At 40.4% G+C, this 23475-nt stretch overlaps 1 protein-coding gene across 7 annotated transcripts in view; it reads left to right on the forward strand.

The window, feature by feature from the left end:
* Positions 1 to 23475, forward strand: part of NDC1 (NDC1 transmembrane nucleoporin) — a 49038-nt gene that overhangs the window by 20661 nt on the left and 4902 nt on the right. For 2 of the 7 annotated variants that reach the window (XM_001489053.5, XM_023629675.2), the window contains exons 10-16: positions 959 to 1040; positions 4227 to 4385; positions 6598 to 6843; positions 6934 to 7046; positions 10129 to 10179; positions 12170 to 12233; positions 13001 to 13101. In XM_001489053.5, the coding sequence (XP_001489103.3) occupies positions 959 to 1040; positions 4227 to 4385; positions 6598 to 6843; positions 6934 to 7046; positions 10129 to 10179; positions 12170 to 12233; positions 13001 to 13101 (816 nt within the window). Of the gene's footprint in view, positions 1 to 958; positions 1041 to 4226; positions 4386 to 6597; positions 6844 to 6933; positions 7047 to 10128; positions 10180 to 11267; positions 11450 to 12169; positions 12234 to 13000; positions 13102 to 23475 lie in introns of those variants that run through there. The other 5 variants (XM_005607043.4, XM_070259910.1, XM_070259911.1 and 2 more) reach the window with 3 other exon arrangements.

The raw sequence follows: 23475 nt of genomic DNA on the forward strand, positions 1-23475 counted from the left end.
TGATTTTAAATTGCATTTTTGCAATTTTAAAGTAGATCTACAATATGTGTGATCCTATTAAGAGGACATAGTACTTGAAAAAGAATTGAAATAGTTAGAATCAGAGTTTTGATTATGCTCTGGAAAAATTATAACTAATAAGAAAATGAACCATTGAGGCTCTGATTACCTTTAAATAGCAATTAGGACTAACTTAATATATAAACAAAAATATAAGTTATTCATTTAGTTATTTAACAAATCGTTATTTACTGGGCAGGTGTCAGTTACTGCCGGTTGCTTAGGGTATAATGATGAATAAGGTGTTACAAACTCTAAAGGAAAAGGCAGATACACAAAATAATGAAAATTTACTATGCTAAGTGCAGCGGGAACCACTTACTCTCCATGGGACCAATGCAAGAGAGTTTCACAGAGGGGATGGTGTCTTGAATGATGAGTGAAGAGGTATGTCAAGGAACAAAATGAAGATTTTCAGTAAAAAAAAAGTACAACATATGTGTGTGTCTCCTATGTGCTAGGCACTGTCTTTGGATGGGGTAGCAAGCAAGATGTAGTGTGGTGGGTGGAATGAGATGAGACAAGTAAACAAGCAATTAGAATAAATTTTGTTAAGTGGCACGATTGAGAACCGTGTGAGTATGTGTTTGTGCAGGGGAGGCCAGGGAGAGTTCCCAGGAGGAAGTGATGTTTAAGTTTCCTACCACAGGTCGGAAAGAACAGAGAGTTCTGTAGTGTCCTGTAGCTGGAGCCTACGGTGGGTGGGGTGGCCAAACAGAGGGTAGAGGCGGGAACGTTCTGGAAGTCTAGAAAGGAAGGTTATAGTGCTGAAGTACTATTTCCTTCGTGAAAAATTTCAACTCATCTCCCCATAGATATATAATGCTAAGCCTAATTCATAAGTAAGATTTTATATGGAGATTAAACAATTAAATAATGTATATTTTTTCTCTTTTAGTATTTGGCCTTGCAGGACCTGATGTTGCTTTCTCAGTATTCTCCCTCACGAAGACAAGAAGTTTTCAGCCTTAGCCAACCAGGTATCGCTAAAAGTAACAGACTTGATTAGGCATGTGTATGCAGAAAGTATTCCACTTAAAGTTTTTGATGAGAGAGGTATATTTAATAAAATTTTATACATGAGCAAGTGCATTAAATGAAGTCTTGATTTCAATCTTATACACCTAAGTGTTTGCATTGTTGTGGTTAGAAGTTATATCGTTGAGAAAAGTTTTTTTTTTATTGAGGTCATAATAGTTTACAACATTGTGGAATTCCAGTTGTACATCATTATTTGTCAGTCACCATATATATGTGCCCCTTCACCCTTTGTGCCCACCCCCCAACCCACCTTCCCGTCTAGTAACCACTAAACTGTTCTCTGTCCATGTGTTAGTTTATCTTCCACATATGAGTGAAATCATACGGTGTTTGTCTTTCTCCGTCTGGCTTATTTCGTTTAACATGATGCCCTCAAGGTCCATCCATGTTGTGGCACATAGGATGATTTTGCCTGTCTTTGTGGCTGACTAGTGTTCCATTGTATATATATACCACATCTTCTTTATCCACTCATCAGTCGATGGGCACTTGGGTTGCTTCCAAGTCTTGGCTATTGTGAATAATGCTGCAGTGAACATAGGGGTGCATAAGTCTCTTTGAATTGTTGATTTCAAGCTCTTTGGATAAATACCCATGAGTGGGATAGCCAGGTCATATGGTATTTCTATTTTTAATTTTTTGAGAAATCTCCATGCTGTTTTCCATAGTGGCTGCACCAGTTTGCATTCCCACCAGCAGTGTATGAAGGTTTCTCTTGTTCTGCATCCTTTCCAACATTTGTTATTTTTTGTCTTGGTGATTATAGCCATTCTAGCGAGCTTAAGGTGCTATCTTAGTGTAGTTTTGATTTGCCTTTCCCTGATGACTAGTGACAATGACCATCTTTTCATGTGCCTGTTGGCCGTCTGTAAATCTTCTTTGGAGAAATGTCTGTTCATGTCCTTTGCCCATTTTTTGATCAGGTGGTTTCTTTTTTTGTTGTTGAGTTGTGTGAGTTCTTTATATATTTTGGAGATTAACCCCTTGTCGGATATATGATTTGCAAATATTTTCTCCCAGTTGGTGGGTTGTCTGGGAAAAGTTTGGGTTTTTTTCCTTCTTCTCCCCAAAGACCCCCAGTACATAGTTGTATATGTTAGTTGTGGGTCCTTCCAGTTGTGGCATGTGGGATGCCGCCTCAGCATGGCCTGATGAGCAGTGCCAGTGCCATGTCTGTGCTCAGGATCCGAACTGGTGAAACCCTGGGCCGCCAAAGCAGAGCGTGCACACTTAACCACTTGACCACAGGGCCGTCCCCTGAGAAAAGTATTTTTAAACTTTTATATTGTTTCCTTCAGCTCTGTCATTCCCTTAACCTGCAGAAATTATGAGGTAGCTTAATAGTTTTAGAAGCAGAAATCACAGTTTAAGAATCCTAAAAGTTTTGATGCTACAAGGGATCTTAAAAATCGGGTGGTCTAATCTGCAGATGGGAGCCCTAAGTCTCAGAGAGATTAAGTAGCTTAAATAAAGGTAATGTCAGAGTTGGAGTAAGAAGTTCTGTCCTTTAACTCCAAGTGCAGAGTTCTTTCCTCCTGCCATGCCACTGTGCCTCCCTTAAAGACTAATAGAAAGGAACTGGATTTGATGGTCACCCAAGGGTGCTCTTGATGACTCGGAAGCACTTCTCCACTGTTACTTGCCAAACTCTTCAAGACTAGTTGTGCCAGTACTCTGCTTTGTTTCTAGAGAGAGAGCATTCTAGCCCCGGCCACCAACGGGGAACAGAGAACCTGGTGGCTTTTCATCTTCTCTCTTTATCTTGCCAAACTTGCCAATTCTCAGATTGTAAAATAAACCTTCTACAGTTAAATGTTGCATGGGAATGAAATTCAGTTATATAAAAATATAAATGTTTGGAGCCCCTGTCCTTTCAGTAGTGTGAAAAATCCAGAGCTGATGCTGTGGAGAATTAACCGTAGCCGTACTTTTCTCTCGGACTTAGCTTCACTTAGGAATCTCTATACATTAACTATTTTCACCAGATACTCAAGTAAGCTGTAACAGGGTGGTATGTTCTCTGGCAGAGAACTTGCATTCTAGGGCATATTATTAACATTTAATTGGACTGTTAGGTGGTTCCCTAGTGGTCCTGAGTTAAGCAGTACAAAACATCCTGGGGTCAACTGATGGGCTGTTTTGTTTCTGGGATTCCCCTGGAGTTGTAAATGGGGGGCATGTTTAAGGAGCGACCTAAGTAAAGAGAGAATGCTTATTTGGCACCCAGGGGAGCCAGTTCTCAGTGGGTTCCTCTGCTATTCTCAACTCCTAATGAAGCATAGTGGATTTTTACGTCATAGCTCTAGGGGATAAAGGTCTTAGAAAATCAAAAGATAATGAGAAATAAGGGAAAATAAGAGTGTGGATCACAGTAGTTTCAATAACCAGACAGCAGATATGTAAACTCTCCAAGAGTAAAATGTGATCATTATCAAAGAATATGTCACTCCTAGAGATACACGGGTATCCCCTGCTTTTCGAAAGTTCGCTTTGTACCACTTTGCTTTTACAAAAGGCCTATGTTAGTTAACTGAAGGAAATCTGAAGATGATTTTCACTGTTAGGGAAAAAGGTGAAAATAGCATTTTCGCTTTATGCTGTTTTGGCTTGTGAAGGGTTTCATAGGAACACTCTGCTTTCGGATAGTGGGGGAAACCTGTAATAACAAACGGACTGGTGTGCAAACGAAGGTGTCGGGAAGCACAGTGGGTCAGACACGACAGTTGAGAGGTCGCCGGGGCCAGAGGGTGCCTCTCCGTAGATGTGCGCATGCTGGTTGTCTTAGGCCTCAGTCTGCTCAGTGCTGCTAGTGCAGTAACCCTGGGCTTTTTCACTCCAGCTCTGCTGTCGTGTTTGGCTTTATTTTAGCGATCAGTTTGAGAGGGTTTTTTTATAGTAAAATAGCAAGTTTTTGCTTGTAGACTCTTGTGAAAATTATTTCATCCAAATATTTATTGGACTCCTGCTGTGTATTGGATGACACAATTTATAAATAGTAGCTAAACTGAGAAAAGGGGGCCCTGATGCAAAGTGTAATGGAGTGCTTCTTACTGAGTTTTCTCCCCACTTGGAGCAGAGACTGTGAGATTATCTACATTTTAAAAGCTGCTGTTTGGACCTCCTAGGTGGACACCCCCACAACTGGACAGCCATTTCACGGGAGTGCTTGAATCTTTTAAATGATATGACTCAGAAACTTGTTCTCTACCAAGAAGCTGCTGCTACGAATGGGAGGGTGCTGTCTTCCTCATACCCAGTGGAAAGTAAGAAATTGAATTGTCCAGGTAACTTCTTCTACTCCCAAGAGAGGGGAAAGCATTTACATTTTCTTTCCTAAGAAAGATAACGGTGGTTAATCTAAGGATATGTATATGAATGTGAGGTATATATTTTTAGGGAAAATTGATCTAATATATGGGGTATTGTACTAAACCAAGAAAAAGGTCTGGGTATCATTGCAGATTGAAACAGTTAAGTCCAGTGTGGTGGTGGGGTTAAAAAGGCTGACAAAATGTTGGTCATCACAGAGAAGACTTCAGCTTACTCTGATACAAGGCCAGGTGCATCTCTACAGGTAATATTGGATGCTGTTCTGGTTGCAGTATCCCAGAGACAAAAAATTGTTGGACAATGTCCAGAGAAGAGCAGTTGAAATGGAGTGATTCAGGGGTGGGGGCATCACATTTACTGTTTTAAAATAGCCTAATAGAATGTTAGTACCCCTTCAGTTTGAGAGATGAAAGCTGAGAGAAGGACGTACAGGTGGAGGAACCTATGCTGTTTTACCAAATCCCGTAAGTAGAAGATGCCTAGGCGTGTAAGACTGATAAAGACTTAATGTTCAGATGCCTTTGGAGCCAGACATTTAATGGAAGTGGGCGAAACTGGCTGGGTGAGGACGCCGGTAAACTTGAAAGCACAGGCTTCATCTGAAGGGGGCGGCTGCAGGTTAGCTTCAGTCCATTGTTCCTGTGTGGGAATTTGGACCCAGTATCTGGACTTCTGTTCTTTTTTTTTGGAAAGAAGCCTGAAATCTGAAAAAAATTTTAGGTCAAATCTTCTACTTTTTAAATGTTGGCAACTAATCTGTTTAAAAAAATCTCTATATGGGCCAAAGTAAACACATCTCTGTTTTTGACTTCATTACTTTGGACGGATCATAGACCAAAAACAGATTACAAAGGAAAAATGATTGAAATAAGTTCATGAATTTTAAAAGATTTTTAAAGCTTCTAGAATATTTCAGAGGTTATCAACTTTCAGGTTAGCATTTATTTATTCAACAAATACTTTACTGAATGCCTACTGTGTACCACAAAATGTGCCAAAAGCCGGAGAACCAAAGATGGAAAACCCCTCTCAGAACTGACCTTTTAGTGGGAGGCCCATGAATAGTAACAAGATAGTGTAACTGCTAAAAGGAAATCTGTCAGAAAGGAACCCCAATGGGTAAGATGATGTTTGATAATGAAGGGAGGCCTTGGATGTGTGAAAAGGAGTTTAGGTTTTATCCTGTAGGGATGTGGAGCCATTAGAGAGTTTTAAATAGGCTAGAAACATCAAATTAGCAAATTAGGAAGATTATTGTAACCTTAGGTTGGAAGGATCATGGGTCTGACCAAATATGGATTATTCATTATTTTAAATTGTTGTCATATCCCATTACTTAATCAAAAGTGACCTTCAATTTTGAAGAATAATTGCAAAACTTAAAAACCCCAGTCTTAATTTTTCAGTTGGTGATTCAAAGATTCTAATTGACACTAACCCTTAAAAAGTCATGTAATGAAAATTTGGCACTTTAAATGTTCAATGTATTATGGTGGTTTAAGAAGACAGAATGCTAATATAATTTGTCTTTGTGCCTTCTACTGGAGTGGCAGGAAAAATGTTCCTTTGTTTTGGTACAACAGACTCTAAATTAGTAGAGTTAGAATTTTCCAAGAATCTATTTACAGAGCAGATTTGTAGGGTCAGATGTATAGATGTCCTGGGCAGATTAGTCTTTGCTGTGACTTTCGTTAGCTTGAAAGAACTTTGGAGAAAATAGGATAAGGTTAGCACTCTCTATCTGTCCATTTTCACAATACAAATTTGGCGTGTTTAGCTGAGTAATAGGTACAGTAGGATCATGCTGTAAAACTGGACAGATTCTAATGCAGTAAAATTAAAGTTGTTGCCATTTAAAAATAAAATATAAATTGGCAAGTTCATTCAAAACAGCTTAGAGTTAGAGAAGCTGACCTTGAAGATGAGGATATCCATAGAGCGGAAAAAACAGGAGAAGCTGCACCAGTCTGCCGTGAAGAGGTGGATGAAGCTCCTTGGGCTGCAGCAGTGAAGTCTGGCTCTTGAGAAATGACCCCACATGGAAACAGCCGGCTGAGCCTGGGGAAAATGCGTTAGACAAATGATGGGGACGTGTAGGTCTTGAGAACCCCCACTGGCCTGCTTGAATCAGGTTGCCTCTTCAGCACTGGCTCTGTTCTTTTACAGAAGAAACTACTTTTCAGACCCCGACATCTAACCAGATGCCTCGGCCTTCAGTGCCACCATTAGTTAGGACATCACTGTTTTCCTCAAAATTATCTACGCCTGACGTTGCAAGTCCTCTTGGAAGCCCATTTGGCTCTGGTGTAATGAATCGGATGGCTGGAATTTTTGATGTGAACACCTGCTATGGGTCACCTCAAAGTCCTCAGCTAGTAAGAAGAGGGCCAAGATTATGGACTTCTGCTTCTGGTGAGGACTATTTTTTTTCTCAAATTTGAAATGTCATAGTTTCAGAGAATCAGATAGCCTAAGTTTTCACCTTCTTGGGTTTTTTTGTAGATCAGCAAATGACTGAATTTTCTAATCCTCCATCTACCACTGTTAGTGCTGAGGGTAAGACAGTGAGACAGCCCAGTGGGATTTATTCATGGATTCAGAATAAACGTGAACAGGTAGGATGATATGGTTACAGGATTTACATTTGGGCATGTAACATTGAGAGCATCAAGGATCTCACGTGAGGAAGCCAACAGGAATGAATAGGACTTTTCTTTTGATGCTTCTTTTATTAACTTGACCCATATGAAATTGCCAGTACAGTAGTCTCCCCTTAGTTGCTGGGAATACATTCCAAGACTCCCAGGGATACCAAGAGCCCTGTATATACTATGTTTTTTTTCTATACGTATATATTTGAGGTGCGACAGCAAAACTAGCATGAATTTATTTTTCCTTCTTCACAATTTCTGGATAGATTTGTTCTTACTGTGGATCTTAGCAACCTCAGCATATGATTTTTTTTTCTTTCCTTATTAAGTTAAGAACTTTCACATTTTCACTTAAAGGCAGCACTTTATGGCTTCTCTTCGGCATATCCAAATGGCCACCATCACTGCTCTTGCGCTTTGGGGCCTTTACTAAGTAAAAGAAGGGTGACTTGAACACAGGCACTGTGATACCGTGACAGTCAATTTGATAACCAAGACAGCTACTAGGTGACTAAGGGTGGGTTGTGTATACAGTGTGGATATGCTGGACAAAAGGATGATTCATGTCCTGGGCCATACGGAGTGGGGTGGTGTGAGATTCCATCACTCTACGCAGAACAGCGTACAATTTAAAACTTATAAAATGTTCATTTCTGGAATTTTCCATTTATTATTTTCAGACCACAGATGACCATGGATAACTGAAACTGGAAAGCGAAGCCACAGTTAAGGGGGGACTACTGTATTTGACTAGTTTGGAGCTATATAAATTGCAATTTAGTATAGCTTAACCTAGTACAGTGCCTTTGATCTGTGAATTCTTTAAGAGAGATTTATTGAGTTCTTTATATATGCAGGATGTGGTTTTAGGCACTGGGAAAATAGCAAACAAAAGTCCCTGAACGTATGTTTACATTCTAGTGAGGGCAAATAGATGAGCAAGAAAATGTATTATACTATATTTCTTTGAGTCTACAAAAACTATTAATTGTAAGACTTATTTTATGTACTACTAAGAAAAATTTGCCGGTTAAACCGTGACAAGCTATTGACTGTAAGGTGCATCCTGATATGTTCAAAATATGAAAAATATATGTCTTAAAAGGGAAGAAATTTGATCTCTTGAGTGCTCTATAGAAACAGAGCAAGTAAGGGAAATGGAGTGCCTGGGGCAGGAGTACCATTTTATGTGGGGTGAGCAGGGGAGTCTCAGTGTTAAGGTGATACTTGATCAGAGACCTAAAGGGAGGCAGGGAACAGCAAAATGCACAGGCCCTCAGGTGGGAGCGTGCTGGGCTTGTGTAAGGAACAGCATGGACACTAGTGTGGCTGGAGCAGAGAGTGCGGGGAGAGTGCTGGGTGGGTGATGAGGTCGGGGCGGTAGCAGGCATCCAGAGCTCCTCGCTGTTGTAAAGACTGCCGTTTTCTCTGAGTGAGATGGAAAGCCGCTCGATGGCTTTGCCCACAAGAATGACGTGATGTGACCTTACGTTTTGAAAGTGCTGCTCTCGCTGCTGTGTGGAGACTAGATTCTCTGCGGCAGGATAGAAGCAGTAGAGCTGCTGGAGGAGCGAAGGAGGAGGAGAGGAGAGGCGGTAGTAACGCTGCTCGGGGAACTGAGTGGGAGATGCTGGTGCCTGTGACCACAGCGGTTGTGGTAGAGACTGTCAGGTGTGAGATCAAGGCCTGAATGTGTTTTAAGGGTAGATGTAATAGGATTTGCTTGTGGTTTGGTTGTGGTGTGAGAGAGTCAATGTTGACTCTAGAGTTTTTGGCCCAGCACTGTATTGAGTTGCAATTTATGGATGATTCTGAAAGAGGAAATTTGATAGAGGTTAGGTGGGGAAATCAGGGGAAATAGACGTTTCAATTTTGAGATACTTATTAGACAAACAAGTGAAAATACTGAGTAAGAAATTAGACATGTATCTGGAGTGTAGGGGAAAATTCTGGGCTAGAAATGAATATTTGGAAGTCATCAGAGTATAGACAGTATTTTAAGCCGTGAGACCCCATGAAGACTCTTGGGGAATATAGATACAGAAGAAGAGATGCAAGAACTGGGACCCTCCAGTGACTGGAGGTCTGGCAGAAGAATAGCAGAGGAGCCCAAGAGGCCATTGCCGTGAGACGAGGACCAAGAAAAGAAAGTGTTTCAAGGAGAAGTGTGGCAGTTCTGTTGATAGATAGCATGAGATTCAAACTAAGAATGAGCTGTTGGCTAGAAATGTGCAGGTCATTGAGTCCTTGACAGGAGCTTTGGGGGGGGGGGGGTGGTAGGGATGAACGCCTGATCGGCATGGGGTCAGGAGAGACTGGGAGAGGAATTGGAGACCACAAGAAAGGCTGGATCTTTAAGGAGTTTTGCTGTAAGGGGAGCAGAGACATGGGGTAATAGCTGGGAGGAGTTGAGGGGTCAAGGAAAGGTTTTATTTTTTATGATGAGAGAAATAACATGTTTGCTGATGGAATGATCAGTTTTTAGAGAGGGAAGAACTGAGGACATTTTAGTAACTTCAGGATCCCCATCTATGGCTCTGTATGCCGGAAGTACTGCCTTGTCATGAATTCACTTTCAAGTCAGTTGGGCTATGTAGCTTTCAGCTTAATACTGAGGAAATTGTTTTCCATGTAAATGTCAACTAGTAGAAAAACCACTTCATGTCTTCTAAGATTTTTTTTTCGGTAGAGGGAACACATTCTTTTTTGATATTAAGAGGTTAAAAGGCAAGACAACTGTGGAGAATTGAGAAGGAATATGGTCTTAGAAAATGTCACCAGAACCCCTTTGAATTCGTTTTATTATGACAGAGCTCTGATTTGGGGGTTAGACGTATGTATGTGGGAATGCAATTTAGGCTAGATGGCGCATCCTGGTTATCCAGTTTATGATACAGAGGTATGTACTTAACGTAGTTTATTGTAAATATTGTTCTTTCTCTGTAAGATGTGAGGTGTTGAAGTTAGTGTCAGGAAGAACCTGGAAATGTGTAATACTTGAATAGAATTGAAAACTAAATGTGTTAATTCTTTTTTTCCAACTCAGATTAAGAATTTCTTGTCAAAACGGGTGCTGATAATGTATTTTTTCAGTAAGGTAAGACTATGTAGTTATAGCCACGTTGGGATTGGGGGGGAGAGGAAATGAAATAAAAAATGAAGTAGCAGATAGAATTTGACTTGTAAATATTTAGCTTGATCCTAGCAAGCCCAACAGCTTTGCCTAGTGCTTCACTGAACCTCCACGTCGTTGACCGATGTGCGCATCTCACCTCGCTGCCTCCCTGTGGCTTAACTCTGGTTGGCCTCTGAGTCTCTGGGCGGCTGGCAGCTTTGTGCTGACGTGCAGCCCTTCCGGCCATGAGCAAATCCATGACTATCTGATCCTCCGTGGCTCATTGTCCTACTCTAACATCTTTGTTGCCAATTTGGTGTTCAAAAGAAAATTGACTGGGTTAGATCGCAGATGTTAAACTTGTAATGGATAAGAAGTAATTTCAGGCCACAAACTTAATGACTTTCCGACTTGTCTGTCAGCTATTCCAGCTGCCACAGGAGAGTAAATCTCAGTTGCAGACACTAAAGATTCGTTCCTGTTTTCACTGGCTACATCTGTTGTGTGTTAATTAATCCTTTGATGAGCAAAACCTTTGCCCATATGTAGGGGAAAGAATTTTTTAGTCTTTTTAATCTAGCTTCTCTCTTTCAGCAGATATTGCAGTATCAGCTAATAATGCACTCGATTAATGCCTTTAAGTGAAAATTTGCATTGGCATACATTATTCATTTTTATTCTTTGGGATTCATACTCTGGTGGGGAGAGAGAGCTGACTAACTGATAGAGTGTGGATACACATCACAAAGAAGTATTTCAAGTTCTTGAAACTTTTTTCGCTATGGTGGCAGGGAAAATCCACCCAACTAGCAGTTACCTTTACCAAAAATAGTCTATCTTAGGCTACCCATTAAAGCTTTGGAGAGCTGTCAGGCCCCTGAGGAAGGTGTCTTGTCTTCCGCCAGGAGGAAGGGAGGTGGTCGGAAGTTTGACTTCAGTTATTTGTTTCAGAAGGATGGGAAGAGAACTCACCTTTGTGTGTCTTATGTATGCCATGCTCTTTTCACTCAAGTGCCCTGCTTTAATTCTAACAGCATTCCGGTGAGATTCTTTGTGTCCTCATTTTACAGATAAGGAAACCTGAAGCTCAGAGGGGTCAAGTAGCTAGCCTAAGGGCACATAGCCAGTAAATGGCAGAGCACACACTGAACAAGATCTCCTTTTTGCTTGGAGGTGAACGGCCACTTTTGATTCTGATTTTGCAAGGGGATCTATTGTATGATAAGGAGTTGTAGACACTGCTACTTGATGCTGAGAAGTGTACTGTGCTGGTGTATTTACTTGACTTCATTGGGCGCATTACCAAAGCCAGCAGTTGTTTAAATGGGCCACTTATTGCCCCATACTGTTCAACCTTGCTATGTTAAAGAAGGTCAGGTGATTTTTCTTTGGAATGGGCTTGAGGGTAGACAATTTAAGAGAGGTAACATGTATTTAGGCAGTTCTTTTGTTTTAAAAAAAGCTTTTGTGGGGCTGGCCCGGGGGCGTAGTGGTTAAGTTCAGTGCTCTGCTTCGGGAGCCCAGGGTTTGGGGGTTTGATTCCTGGCTTCCAATCCCGGGCGCAGACCTACACATCGCTCATCGAGCCACACTGTGGTGGTGTTCCGCATGCGGGTGAAGGATGGTCGGCACAGATGTTAGCTCAGGGCCAATCTTCCTCACACAGAAAAAAGCTTTCCTAATCATTCCGTTAAGTGATTGCTCTGCTAATCCTCTGAGGTTGATTGAGCTTATGTAACTCTTATTTTAAATGAGAAACTGAGGCACGTAGAGATTTAGAGACTAGGCAAGGGTCACACAATAAGGTGGGGGCAGAGTGCTTTATTGCAGTGAAGTCATATTGTATAAGTATTTCAGATTTTAATTCTTGAGAGGCAGCTGTGAATTTATTATTGTTAGACTCTACATAGTGGATTAGATGAAAATAGAGTTTTTGCCTGGGGGAACTTAAATGTTTTTGTTGTGTTTGTAGCACCCAGAGGCCTCCATTCAGGCTGTTTTTTCGGATGCCCAAATGCATATTTGGGCATTAGAAGGTAAGCAATCTCAGTGTCCTGCAACTGTGTTTTAATTATCAGTTAAATATTGAAGGATATCCATGAAAGGTCAGTTCTGGACTTTGATGTCAATCTTTGAATTTTCAAATACATTTTTCTGTCTTGTTTTCTGTAGATCATTTTTCTTAGGTGTTTAGGTGTCCTTTAATTTGGGCAGAAATTTTCCTTGTATGTGAGTAGACAAACTGAGCCTGGGATCCCTGCATCTTCTGTACTGCAAAAAACTGTCATTAATGGATTGTTTTTTAACTGCCAACTTGTGTTGACATGACTTATTTAGCATATTTTAACATATTGAACTTAGGGTAAATAGTGAAAATTTAGTTGTTAAAGAGCTGTTTCTTTCCGTCGTACAGCTGCCGCCTCCTCAGTCTTAAATGCTGCTTCCTCAGAGATGCCTTTCCTGGCCCCCCGGGAAAAGTGTCCTCAGGATTCCTACTCTGTTCCCTTACTGTGCTTTGTTTTTCTTCCTAGCGCTTATTCCCAACACAGTATTATTTTTAAAAAAATGTTTTTCCCTGCCGGCACATAAGTCGAGACTGTCGCTCACTCGTGACTGCTGTGGCTGAGCACCTTTCAGGGCCTAACCCAGACTTTGGCCCCTCTGTCTATGGTATTACCCACTCTCCTTTATTTAGAAGTTTGTTATAGATTCAGGATGTTAATTGTTTCTCAAATAGACGTATTGCAAATAGATTTGCTTAATTTTGATTCACTTTTCACTTTTTTCTTCTTTTCCCCTTGAGGTCTGTCTCACTTGGTAGCAGCATCATTTACAGAAGATAGATTTGGAGTGGTCCAGACGACACTACCAGCTATTCTTAATACTTTGTTGACGCTGCAAGAGGTAGGCACTGCGTGGGTTGGTGGGGCAGAGATTGCGTCTATTCATTTCCCCACCTCCCCTTGCTTTTTCCATTTGTTTTTTATATATCACGTTTATTGAATAACAACACATATGTTGGAAGTTAAAATAATGGTACTATTCTCATTCTCAGGAAATTATAATCTAAGAGAGACCATGAAGAGAAACTTTTAATTCATTTATAAATAATTTTATAGAAATTGAAAAAGTATACTAAACTTGTAGGAGATACCTCTGGTACTAAACGGATTATTTAGGATATTGGAATTCTGTTCAGTGATAAAAGTTTGGATCCTTACCACTTATAGCTATTCAAAGTGACCTGTAGCTAAATTACCCATGCAGATAATGAGTTACCTATTGGTCAGAGGCTCAGGAAGATAGAGCTGAGGGCAGTGGATGTCTGCCACGAGTCTGGGTGGTTAGTTTTAAACTAACAGATCTTTTTAGTCCTGGACTTAAAGAAAGGCAGAAAAATAAAACCTATGCTTCTTGCTTTCCCGGACTTCATGTTGGATGATATGTTTTACACCGCCTTGTAATATTAGTTACATGGCACATGAGGGAGAGAAACACTGAGTGCTAGAGACAGTGAGAGGTGTGGGGGTTGGGGCGGGCAGTAGGTTTTCTGAAAGAGGTGCTTCTGAACTGGGCTTGAAGGATAACAATGGGTACATCATAAGAGCAAACATGCTTCACGATTCTTCCAATCTCGATTCATTTTACCTTTTACCCATCAAGGCCAGTGATTGTTTCTCTTTTACTTTGAGTCCTCTTTGTGCTCACTTTCTCATGTGTCACTTGAGACATGTCTGTACACATGGATAGTTTCATTATTTGTGCCCTTTTGCTAGCTACCTTTCTCTAAAAAAATAATTTCCCAGTATTTCTCCACACTTCTCATATTTGGCCTGTCTAACCACATAATGGGTAAGCATGATTCAGGCGTATCTTTGGTACTCATAGCAGAGTTTGTTTCTATCACTCTGGCTGTGTCATCTAAAACAGAAGGGCAACAGAATAATGACTTCACGTCATTTCTTTTTTTTGGCTCTTCATAACTGTCTTGTGAAGTAAGCAAGATGGAGCTGTTTTAGCTGTTTGACAGACAAGTGCTCGGCGGCTCGTGGGCTTCTCAGGTCTCACACACGGGTCTCGTGGAGGCGGAGCTGGGACTAACTGGAGCTGATTCCAGGGCACCGGCAGTGTAGGAGACCCCAGAGGAAGCTACACATCCACATCCCTGCTTCTTTCTGAACTTGTCTACCATCTTGTCCCGGGCTGCTTTTTTTCATGTAGGATTCTCTTCAGAGAGAACGGTTCTGCCCCTAGAACTGTGGCTTTCAAACTTTGTGGACCATGACCTACAGTATGTTTATATTAGACTCAGAATATACACGTGTGTGGAATAGAAACAAAGCTTCTTAGAACAGTACCTTTTACTGTGTGCAATGCATTCTAATATTTCATTAAAAAGAGGCTAGTTGAAACTGAGTTGATTTACGAGGCTTACACGACCTCACGCTAGAGGTGTTGCACCCCAGTTACTCTGTTCTCACCTTCCACACCATCACAATTTCTAATTCTTCTTCCTAGTTGGTTATGGTTAGGTATGACAAGGAAAGCAATCTGTTCATTCCATTATTTATAGTCATCCATACCATTGGTTAGGAAGATAAGAATCACACATTTGTCAAGAGGTCAGGCCCTATTTCCTTTGAAACAGAGGAGTTGGAGAATACTTTTGAGGGGCAGGGTGGAAAGAGGCAAAGAGGCATATTTTTGAGAGTAGGGAAGAGGTAAAAGGAAGAGGTATACTTAGCTTCTGAGCATAAAACCTTTTCCTTGTGTGAGGCTTGTGACGTCTGCCCTCCCCTATGCCGCACCACAGGCAGCCTTTTGGTCGTACTCTGCAGCCATCAGATTTTGCAAACCACTGTACCAGTCTTTCCGTTTCTACCCCGGATCCTGAGATTGATTGTAGTGAGTAATTCAGAGCCCACGTGGATATGTGTCCCCGCCTTGGCTGCGCAGTGCTGTGACTTCCTCCTCTTCACTCCTCTTTTATATACCCTTCAGTCTCAGCCCACGACTACCACCTGGGCCTCATCATGCCCTGATTCTCCACCTCCAAAGCTTAAAACACCCAGATTCTACCCTCTGAGCCAGAGTCCTGAAATGTTTTTTGTGCCAAGGGTCCCTTTGGCAGTCTGATGACGCCCATGGACTTTTTCTGAGAAAAATGTTCTTAATGCGTAAAATAAAGTTCTTAGGATTAGAAAAGAAATCAGTTATATTGGAATATAATTATCAAAGTGTTGAATTTGTGATATAAGAATGTGTGCTTCTTAATTAATGCATTAAATAACAAGATCTATGAGTGAGCCTAATAACTATCATCGTTTTGAAATAGTGGTAAGATGAATGGTATTTCAAGATACTGCAATAGTAATGTAATGTGAAGGTTTGGTGATTTCTGTTGGTGGCAGAGTCGCAGGACCTGCTAATACTGTTGTGATTTGTTGCTTACATTCATAATTGAAAGAAATGCTAAATTTTAATTGGAGCTTAGTGAAGATAAACATCTAATTTTTATCCCAAAGTTCATGCCCCCTGCATTTTACCCCAGGTCTGTGGGTCCCTGGAAGAGCCATCCTCCAGCACAGCCTCTAATGCCCTTGCTTATTCTGTACACTTTCCTTGTCCTTACCAATATTTTCACTTTCTTTGTCTTTCGTTCCCTCCCGGCTACATATATATCTTTCCCTACCCAATTTAGACCTTATAATCTATCATGTCAACCATTTTATTCCTAATTTCGACAACTTGTCCCCATGTTTTTAGCTGCACCCATGTGGCAAAACCCCAAGGGATCAATCCTGTATCCACTACCCGTCTGTTCTCTTTTGCCCATCACTCCTGCTTCAGCCTTACTTGGCATTCCTGATCTGATTATTACTGTGGTCTCTTGGCATTACTAGCTCGTGATGGAGATTCCCTCACACCGACTCTGGCTACTCTTCTGTCCTTCCCGTGAGCCCCCTGCTCTAATGGCCACCATGGACTGTTCAGTTTCCCCCCCAGATACATATTATTTTCTTAACCCAACTCTATACATGATGCCTTTTCTTTCCTTTTTTGCCTAGAACACATTTATCTCCCTTTTTCTGGCTCTGCCCTATAACCCCCATCGCAACACTTTAATACATTGCATCTTAATTGTCCATTTACTTTTCTTGTCTTTATTAGTCAGAGTAGAGGCAGGGACCTTGTCTCATCTTTGTATTCCTAGCATCTGACATGGTACCTGGCAAATGACCACACTTATTAAACGCTTGTTGGATGGCTGCTGGATAGCTTCATGGTTGGTTCAGTGGGTGAAGCCTTCTGTTCTGGGGCCTGAATTGAGTGACAGTTCTGATGCAATGAGGTAATTATAATGATCCCAGCTGTTTGGTTTTGAGAGGAAGGATGTGATGTGACTCATACGAGCCCTGTTAGGTGTTTTCGGTTTTATGTTCTTTCATCTAAAAGGGATACTTGGTTTTAGTAAAGAGTGAGTTCTAAGTATCGCTGTCATTTAAGGCAAGTTGTACAATACTGGCTTCTGGATGTCACTAAGGAACAATTGTATGGAACTGTTCTTTTATTTTGCTTTTCACTATCAATAACATCAGCCATTTCACTGTGAATCATTAAAGGCAAAATGTGAAAGGAAAGGGGAGTCTTTTACTCTTCAAACCATTCAGAGGGCAGGGAGTGGAGGGGTGGATATGCAAGAGTGGCTGTTCTACCCGTGGACCAAGCCGTCCTGGGAGAGTCGCAGTATTACAGGGGGTTCATGAATCCACACGTACGTGCTGTCATCTGAATAACTAATGGGTGTCTAACATATCTGCAGCTATTTTTCAGAGGTTTATACGTGCTGTTTTGGTTAATTACAAAACAAATTCATTTGAAAGCATTGCCAAGTTTGTCGTACTTACTCCTTTCCTCCATTAGTGGATGGAGAACAACTGTCCTTTGGAGTTCCACAATATTTACTTTTTGTCCTTAAAGAGGGTCCTTATATTGCCAAAGGTTGGGGACCAAAATGGCAAAGTTCTTTTTTTAATTAAAAAAATGTTTTTAATTGTAGTAAAGTATACATAACATAAAATTTACCATTTTAACTAATTTTTAGTGTTCCATTTTTGTCATTAAGTACATTTACATTGTTGTGCAACCACCACTATCATCTGGCTCCAGAACTTTTTCATCTTTAAGAGTGTTTTAAATTCTTGAAAACACCTTTGTTTCCGAAAACCTTGATGCAGGAGATCAGCTCCATTATATTTTTTGCCTCCTTGTCTGAAGCTCAAATTTTGATATACTTGGAATATTGAAGTTGACCTTTTTGCCGTTGACAGATCCATTCATCCAATAAATATTTAATTATCAAACTCAGCACGTGCTAAGATGCAGAATGGAAAAAGACACACATGGTTTCACCCTGCCGGGGCTTACAGACTCTAAAACAGATAATCACACAAATAGTCGACCACGATTGAAATCAGCACTACAATGTACAGAAATGCAAGATGATCTCTGAACATAGGACAGGTGAATCTAAGCTAGCCTTGTGAGTGAGTGTAGAAAGGAAGGGTGTGAAGTCATTGAACGCTTCCCCGAGGAAGTGATAGAGATGTTAGAAGGGAAAAGGAAAGGAATATTCTTGAGGGCCAGAACTCTGGAGGTTCCAAGGCCCAGAGGCCCTTGACCAATATTCTTCTACGAGTCACAGTCCGTTTTTTGTTTCTCTAGAATTCTGTGCTACTTTACCTAACATTTGTGTGGTACAACAAAATAAATGCTTCTTTTAACTTTTGTAACAACCCTATAAGATTAGAATAAGGCTTATTTGGCATGACTGAATCTCTCTCAGGAAGACAGTATCTATTGGTATGACTTGTTCAGGATCTTGCCCAGCGCCAGCCCTGATGGCCTAGTGGTTAAAGTTTGGTGTGCTCTGCTTCCGTGTTTGGTTCCCGGGCATGGAACCACACCACTCGTCTGTCAGTAGCCATGCTGTGGCAGCAGCTCACATAGAAGAACGAGAAGAATTTACAGCTATACACAACTATGTACTGAGGCTTTAGGGGAGATAAAGGAAGAAAAAGGAGGAAGATTGGCAACAGATGTTAGCTTAGGGTGAATCTTCTCCTGCAAAAAGAAAAGAAAAGAAATCATGCCCAGTAAATGCTCGAGTCAGATTTGAAAACTGGCTGTCAGACCCCAAGTCTTTTGCTCTCCACCTGATCAGATTATCTCTGAGGGCTTGGCAGGGGTATGCATTTCTTAACCTCTTTTCTTAAGGTAGAATAGCAGTGTGTCAGAAGGGCCAAAGTGTGAATCTAGGATCAGATCTGTCTGTCTAAATCCCAGCTCCTACTTCTTCCTAGCTGTGCAACCTTGGGAAAGACATTTACCATATTTCATTGAATCTAAGATGCTATTAATTAGAAGATACATCTCTGTTTCAGAAATTATAAAATCAGGGCGGGGGGAAGTACATTGTATAACCAATAAACGTGGTAATCTCTAAACTCAATTTCTGTGTCTGGAAGTGGGGATGATGATGATAGTACTTACCTCATAGGGTTGTGAAAAATCAATGAAATCATCTTCGTGAAGCACTCAGGGTACCTGGCCTGTATTAAGTGCCCCCACAAATGTTAGCTCTTAGGACTTTGACATCATTATTACTGTGTTGTATGACAGAATTCTTGTACAGAAGAAAATATCTTTCAAGATTAAAAAAAAATATTTTTGTCAATACTATGAACAAGCAGTCTAGCAGACGCAGTGTCAGACTGGTGCCCAGTTCAAATCCGGGCTCCACTACTTTCTGAGTGACTGAGGGTAATTTATTAAACTTTGCTGAGATCAGTGTCTTCATTTGTAAGATGGAAATAGTACCTTGCAGGGTTGTTATGCTGGTTAGAGATAATATCTGTAAAGAGTCTAAAATGTTAGGCAAGTGTTAGGTATGCAGTAAATGGCAGGTACAATTATTGTAAAAACATCTAATTAAACGAAAAGAAGCAAGTTCTCTCAGTTACTGGCACAGTAATTGCAGTCCATGAATTTAACCATTGTCATCTCATGTTATTCTGTACCCGTGGCTCTCAACCAGGGGCAGCACTGTGTTTCTCAGAAGACATTTGGCAGTGTCTGGAGACATTTGGATTGTCATAAGTAGGGGAGTGTTACTGGCGTCTATTGTGTAGAGGCCAGGGATGTGGCTAAACAGCCTATAATGCACAGGACGGCGCCCACAACAAAGAATTACCCAGCCCGAAATGGCAGTAGTCCTGAGGTTGAGGAACTCTGCCCTGTAGTCAGGATTTCCGGTAACACAGTCTGCTCTTATCCTTAGCTTTTGTTTGGGATTCTGGCTTTAGTGGAGTAAACCTGTTTTAACTGGGTTATAAGTAGGATCCTTGACACCAGGGACTTCTAAGGCTCTGCACAGTGGACATTTGTTAATAACACTGATAGATCAATATTCAGGGGAGAACTACTGAAGTTTTCTCTTATTTGGCTATTGTGCATATACTACTGCATATAAATGTAAATGGACAAAAGGTTCCTGTTTTCATAGTATCACCCCCCTTTAGGCTTCTACTAGGGCCAAAGTAAGGCCTTCATAGAACTTTTTATTTTTCCTCAAGAGTATATTGTTCAGTGATGTATTGTACTCACTGCTTACTCTTTTCTTTGTTTGGGACACTTCTTAGGTAGATATTCGAGATCCCAGTTGTGTGATCTGAGTGTTCAGGGCAGGGACCGTGCGTAGTGCATAGAATGAGTCCTCAGTGGGTGGCTTTTTCAGTCTCACAGCTGATTAAGTACTTCAGTGCTTCTAACCATAGGGCACATCATTAAATACTCTGAACCAGTGTTTCCTGGATTTGAGTGATTCCTACACTACCTTCATCGTTCTTGTCGTAACTGTTGATTAACACAGAGTATTGTCCTAATTTTAGTCATATTTATATACCACCTGAATTATTGTTTATTTAGTATTTTAAGTCATTCTTTTTTTTTTTTTTTTTTAAGATTTTCTTTTTCCTTTTTCTCCCCAAAGCCCCCCGGTACATAGTTGTGTATTTTTAGTTGTGGGTCCTTCTAGTTGTGGCATGTGGGACGCCACTCAGCATGGCCTGACGAGCGGTGCCATGCCCGCGCCCAGGATCTGAACCGGGGAAACCCCGGGCTACAGAAGCAGAGTGTGAACCCAACCACTTGGCCACGGGGCCAGCCCTTAAGTCGTTCATTTTTAACTTAAGTTTATGTAAAAGGAAACTTTATATCACTATTGTAAAAGGAAAACTAGTTTGACTTGCTACAAATAGAATATAGGTTTACAGCCCCTTCTCTCAGACCCTAGGATATGTGTCAAAATTCAGATTTTTTGGATTTTAAAGACGTAACATGGTTTACTTATCATATATTACATAAAACTCCTATTGGTATCTGAGGTAAAATCCCCTTAATCAGATACATTAATACTTTTCTCCAGCGAAGTGTTTGATTATTCATATTTAGTGGGATAGCCTGTGTCAGCTCAGGTCAGGTTTTGCTGCCAGATGAGGTTGGGTCAGGTCAGCCTTTGCCACCAACAGAGTTAACAAAAGTTTTTGTTTTCAGGGCTTTTTGGATTTCAGCATTGGGGGTGAGACAAAGTGAGAAAAGACAATAGTTTTAAGCTCTAGGTAGATACCACTGTTTGCTGAAGTGCCTGCACCTGAATCCTGCTTCTCCTTGGTTCTAAAAAGAGATTGATGGGGAATAAAAGGGACACATTCGCCCCATGTGAGACTTTCCCACCTGACTTGACCCTTAGACCATTCCAGTCTCTTGTGCCTAATTTATTTTTTGCATTTCTTTTTTGAGTTGTTCCAACTACTTGTAAGGATTGATATTGTATGACTTATTCTTCCTTAGAGGTCTTTCAAAGAATAAAGAGAAAACAATTCAATAGAATTCATTCTTCTACAATTACCCTTTGGACCCTTTAAAACCTAAGATGTATTGCGGAATCTTAGTGATTTTACATTTCCAGTATCTTGAAACAATTTGCTGTTTGATCATCCTAGGAATTATTTCATTATTACTCATCAGTTATTTGTAATTGTGGTAAAAAGCCTAATAAGAAAACAGAAGAATGATGAAATCATGTAGTATTGCATCATTTTTCAAGAAAAGATACATAAGTAGTCTGGACACACATCTGTACAGTCTTTTTTTTTTTAGCTTTCATTGAATACAGTTGCTAAATCAGAATTTTAAAATTTTCTACCCACAATGGTAAAGGGAAGAAAATTGCCGGTATGTTAAATAATTATTTAGATAAATCAGAAAATGAATGCAAAGAGACACACTCTAGGCCAGCTCTGTCCAGTAGAAATATGATGCAATCCACATGTGTAACTTTACATTTTCTAGTGGTTACATTTAAAAAATACAGATGAGGCTAATTTTAATAATACGTTTTATTTGACTCAGTATGTCTAAAATATTTTATCATGTAATCAACATAAAATTATTAACGAGATATTTTGTATTCTTTTTTTTTATACTAAGTCTTCAAAATCTGGTGTGTATTTTTCACTTACAGCATTTCTCAGTTCAGATCTGCCACATTTCAGAGGCTGGATAGCTACATGTGTCTGAGTGGTTACCATGTTGGACAGCACAGCTCTAGACTTTAATGATGGTGGTGAAATTGATCACATAAGAGGAATTTCACACTATGAATCTTCAGATGATAATGTTCTAGATATATGTTCTCAAACTCAAGAATTGATGACAGAACAATATATTTTTTAAGGAGAAAAAGGAAATATATGTGATATTTTCATCTAGTAAGCCATTCAACAGGAAGGACTTTGTCCCACAATATTTTATAATAAGAACTTGAATCATCCCCTTTTGCTAAAAGTGCACATGACAGTATCCCTGCATCCTCTGTGACGTTTGTGCACCGTACATAGATAAATGCTGGAGGTATGCAAAGGTGATTGGAAGGAAATAGTCGATGATGAAATGAAACAAGTCACTGGGTTGATCATTTGAATTTGTCTTTATAAACCTAAGAATGAAAATGTTTTGCAATTATGGTGCAAAGAAAATGGCTGAACTCTCTTCTACAAAATTAGGAGCTGTCAAAAGTTTTAAGAAATAGTACATTTTGATGGTGCAAATGTGAGAAAAAGAACCAGAAGTAATGATAAGCTAGAACCTATTGGAGATAATGTTTTCAATTTGAAATCAGTATTCTAAAATGGTTATGTTCCAGGTTTATGCGTGATAGCTGATGAGCAGCTAGTTGCATTCAAAGGACATTGCGCATTTCAGATGTGTATGTCGTCAAAACCTGGCAAATATGTTTATATTCTTATTTATATTTCTGTAAAGTTATTTTATGTTATTCTGTCATTCTTACTTCTGTAAATTTTTTGTAAAATGACTTTAAAAAGAATCCATTGGACCCAGGTGGTAAGTGATGATGATGACTATTTTTCCTAGTATGCTGAGGGTTAATCAGAAGGTTTGCAAGAAACTTTTCCATTATGATTCAGTGTTATTTAATGTTGCTTAGGTATGTCACTGAATTCATCTTAAATGTTCCCAGTTTGGGGAAATATTCTTCTAAGCTACTGTTGAAAGAACAAACAGTTGGACTTGAAGTTCCCATGACAGACTGAACACACGCATCAAATCTTGTTCCTTCCCCCCAAACTCTGCTAACGTACAGTAAAAGGACTATTAAAAAGACATAAATCCATAAACAAGAGAGGAGACAACAGCAACAGAGTTGTCAAAGCTGGAGAGCAGATGGCTGAGATAACTAACTGAGCACGCCCCAGAGGCAAGTCTGAAGTTGGTTGTGAGACAAGCACCAGATACCTCTGGAACCAAGGGTGAAGGGACAGGTACCTAAATAAGGAGATTTGAGTGAGAGCTGTTTAAAAACCAGTTAGATCCCAAATTCTCTGCAGCTGGTTCTTCTCCCTCGCTCCAGCAGAAGTAGAGGTTTATCCTCTTGCAGGGGTAGAACATCGGGTCTCTAGACTGGGAGAGTCCAGACACAGCTGTGGGTACTACCCTAAAAGCATAGGGATGTGCTCATAGCTCTGTCCCCCGCCTGGCTCTCTGAGCACTGGGGACCAGGCCCTCCAGACAGGGTCCTGGAAGACTCTTCTCTGGGAACTCTGACCAATCCAGGAAGACCTAAGGTTACTGCGTTGGGCGCTTACCCAGAAAAAGTGCACGCAGATCACCTGTTGTGAAGCCTCTTGCCAGTAACTT

The sequence above is a fragment of the Equus caballus genome, chromosome 2 (genome assembly GCF_041296265.1).
Source record: "Equus caballus isolate H_3958 breed thoroughbred chromosome 2, TB-T2T, whole genome shotgun sequence".
NCBI lineage: Eukaryota > Metazoa > Chordata > Mammalia > Perissodactyla > Equidae > Equus > Equus caballus.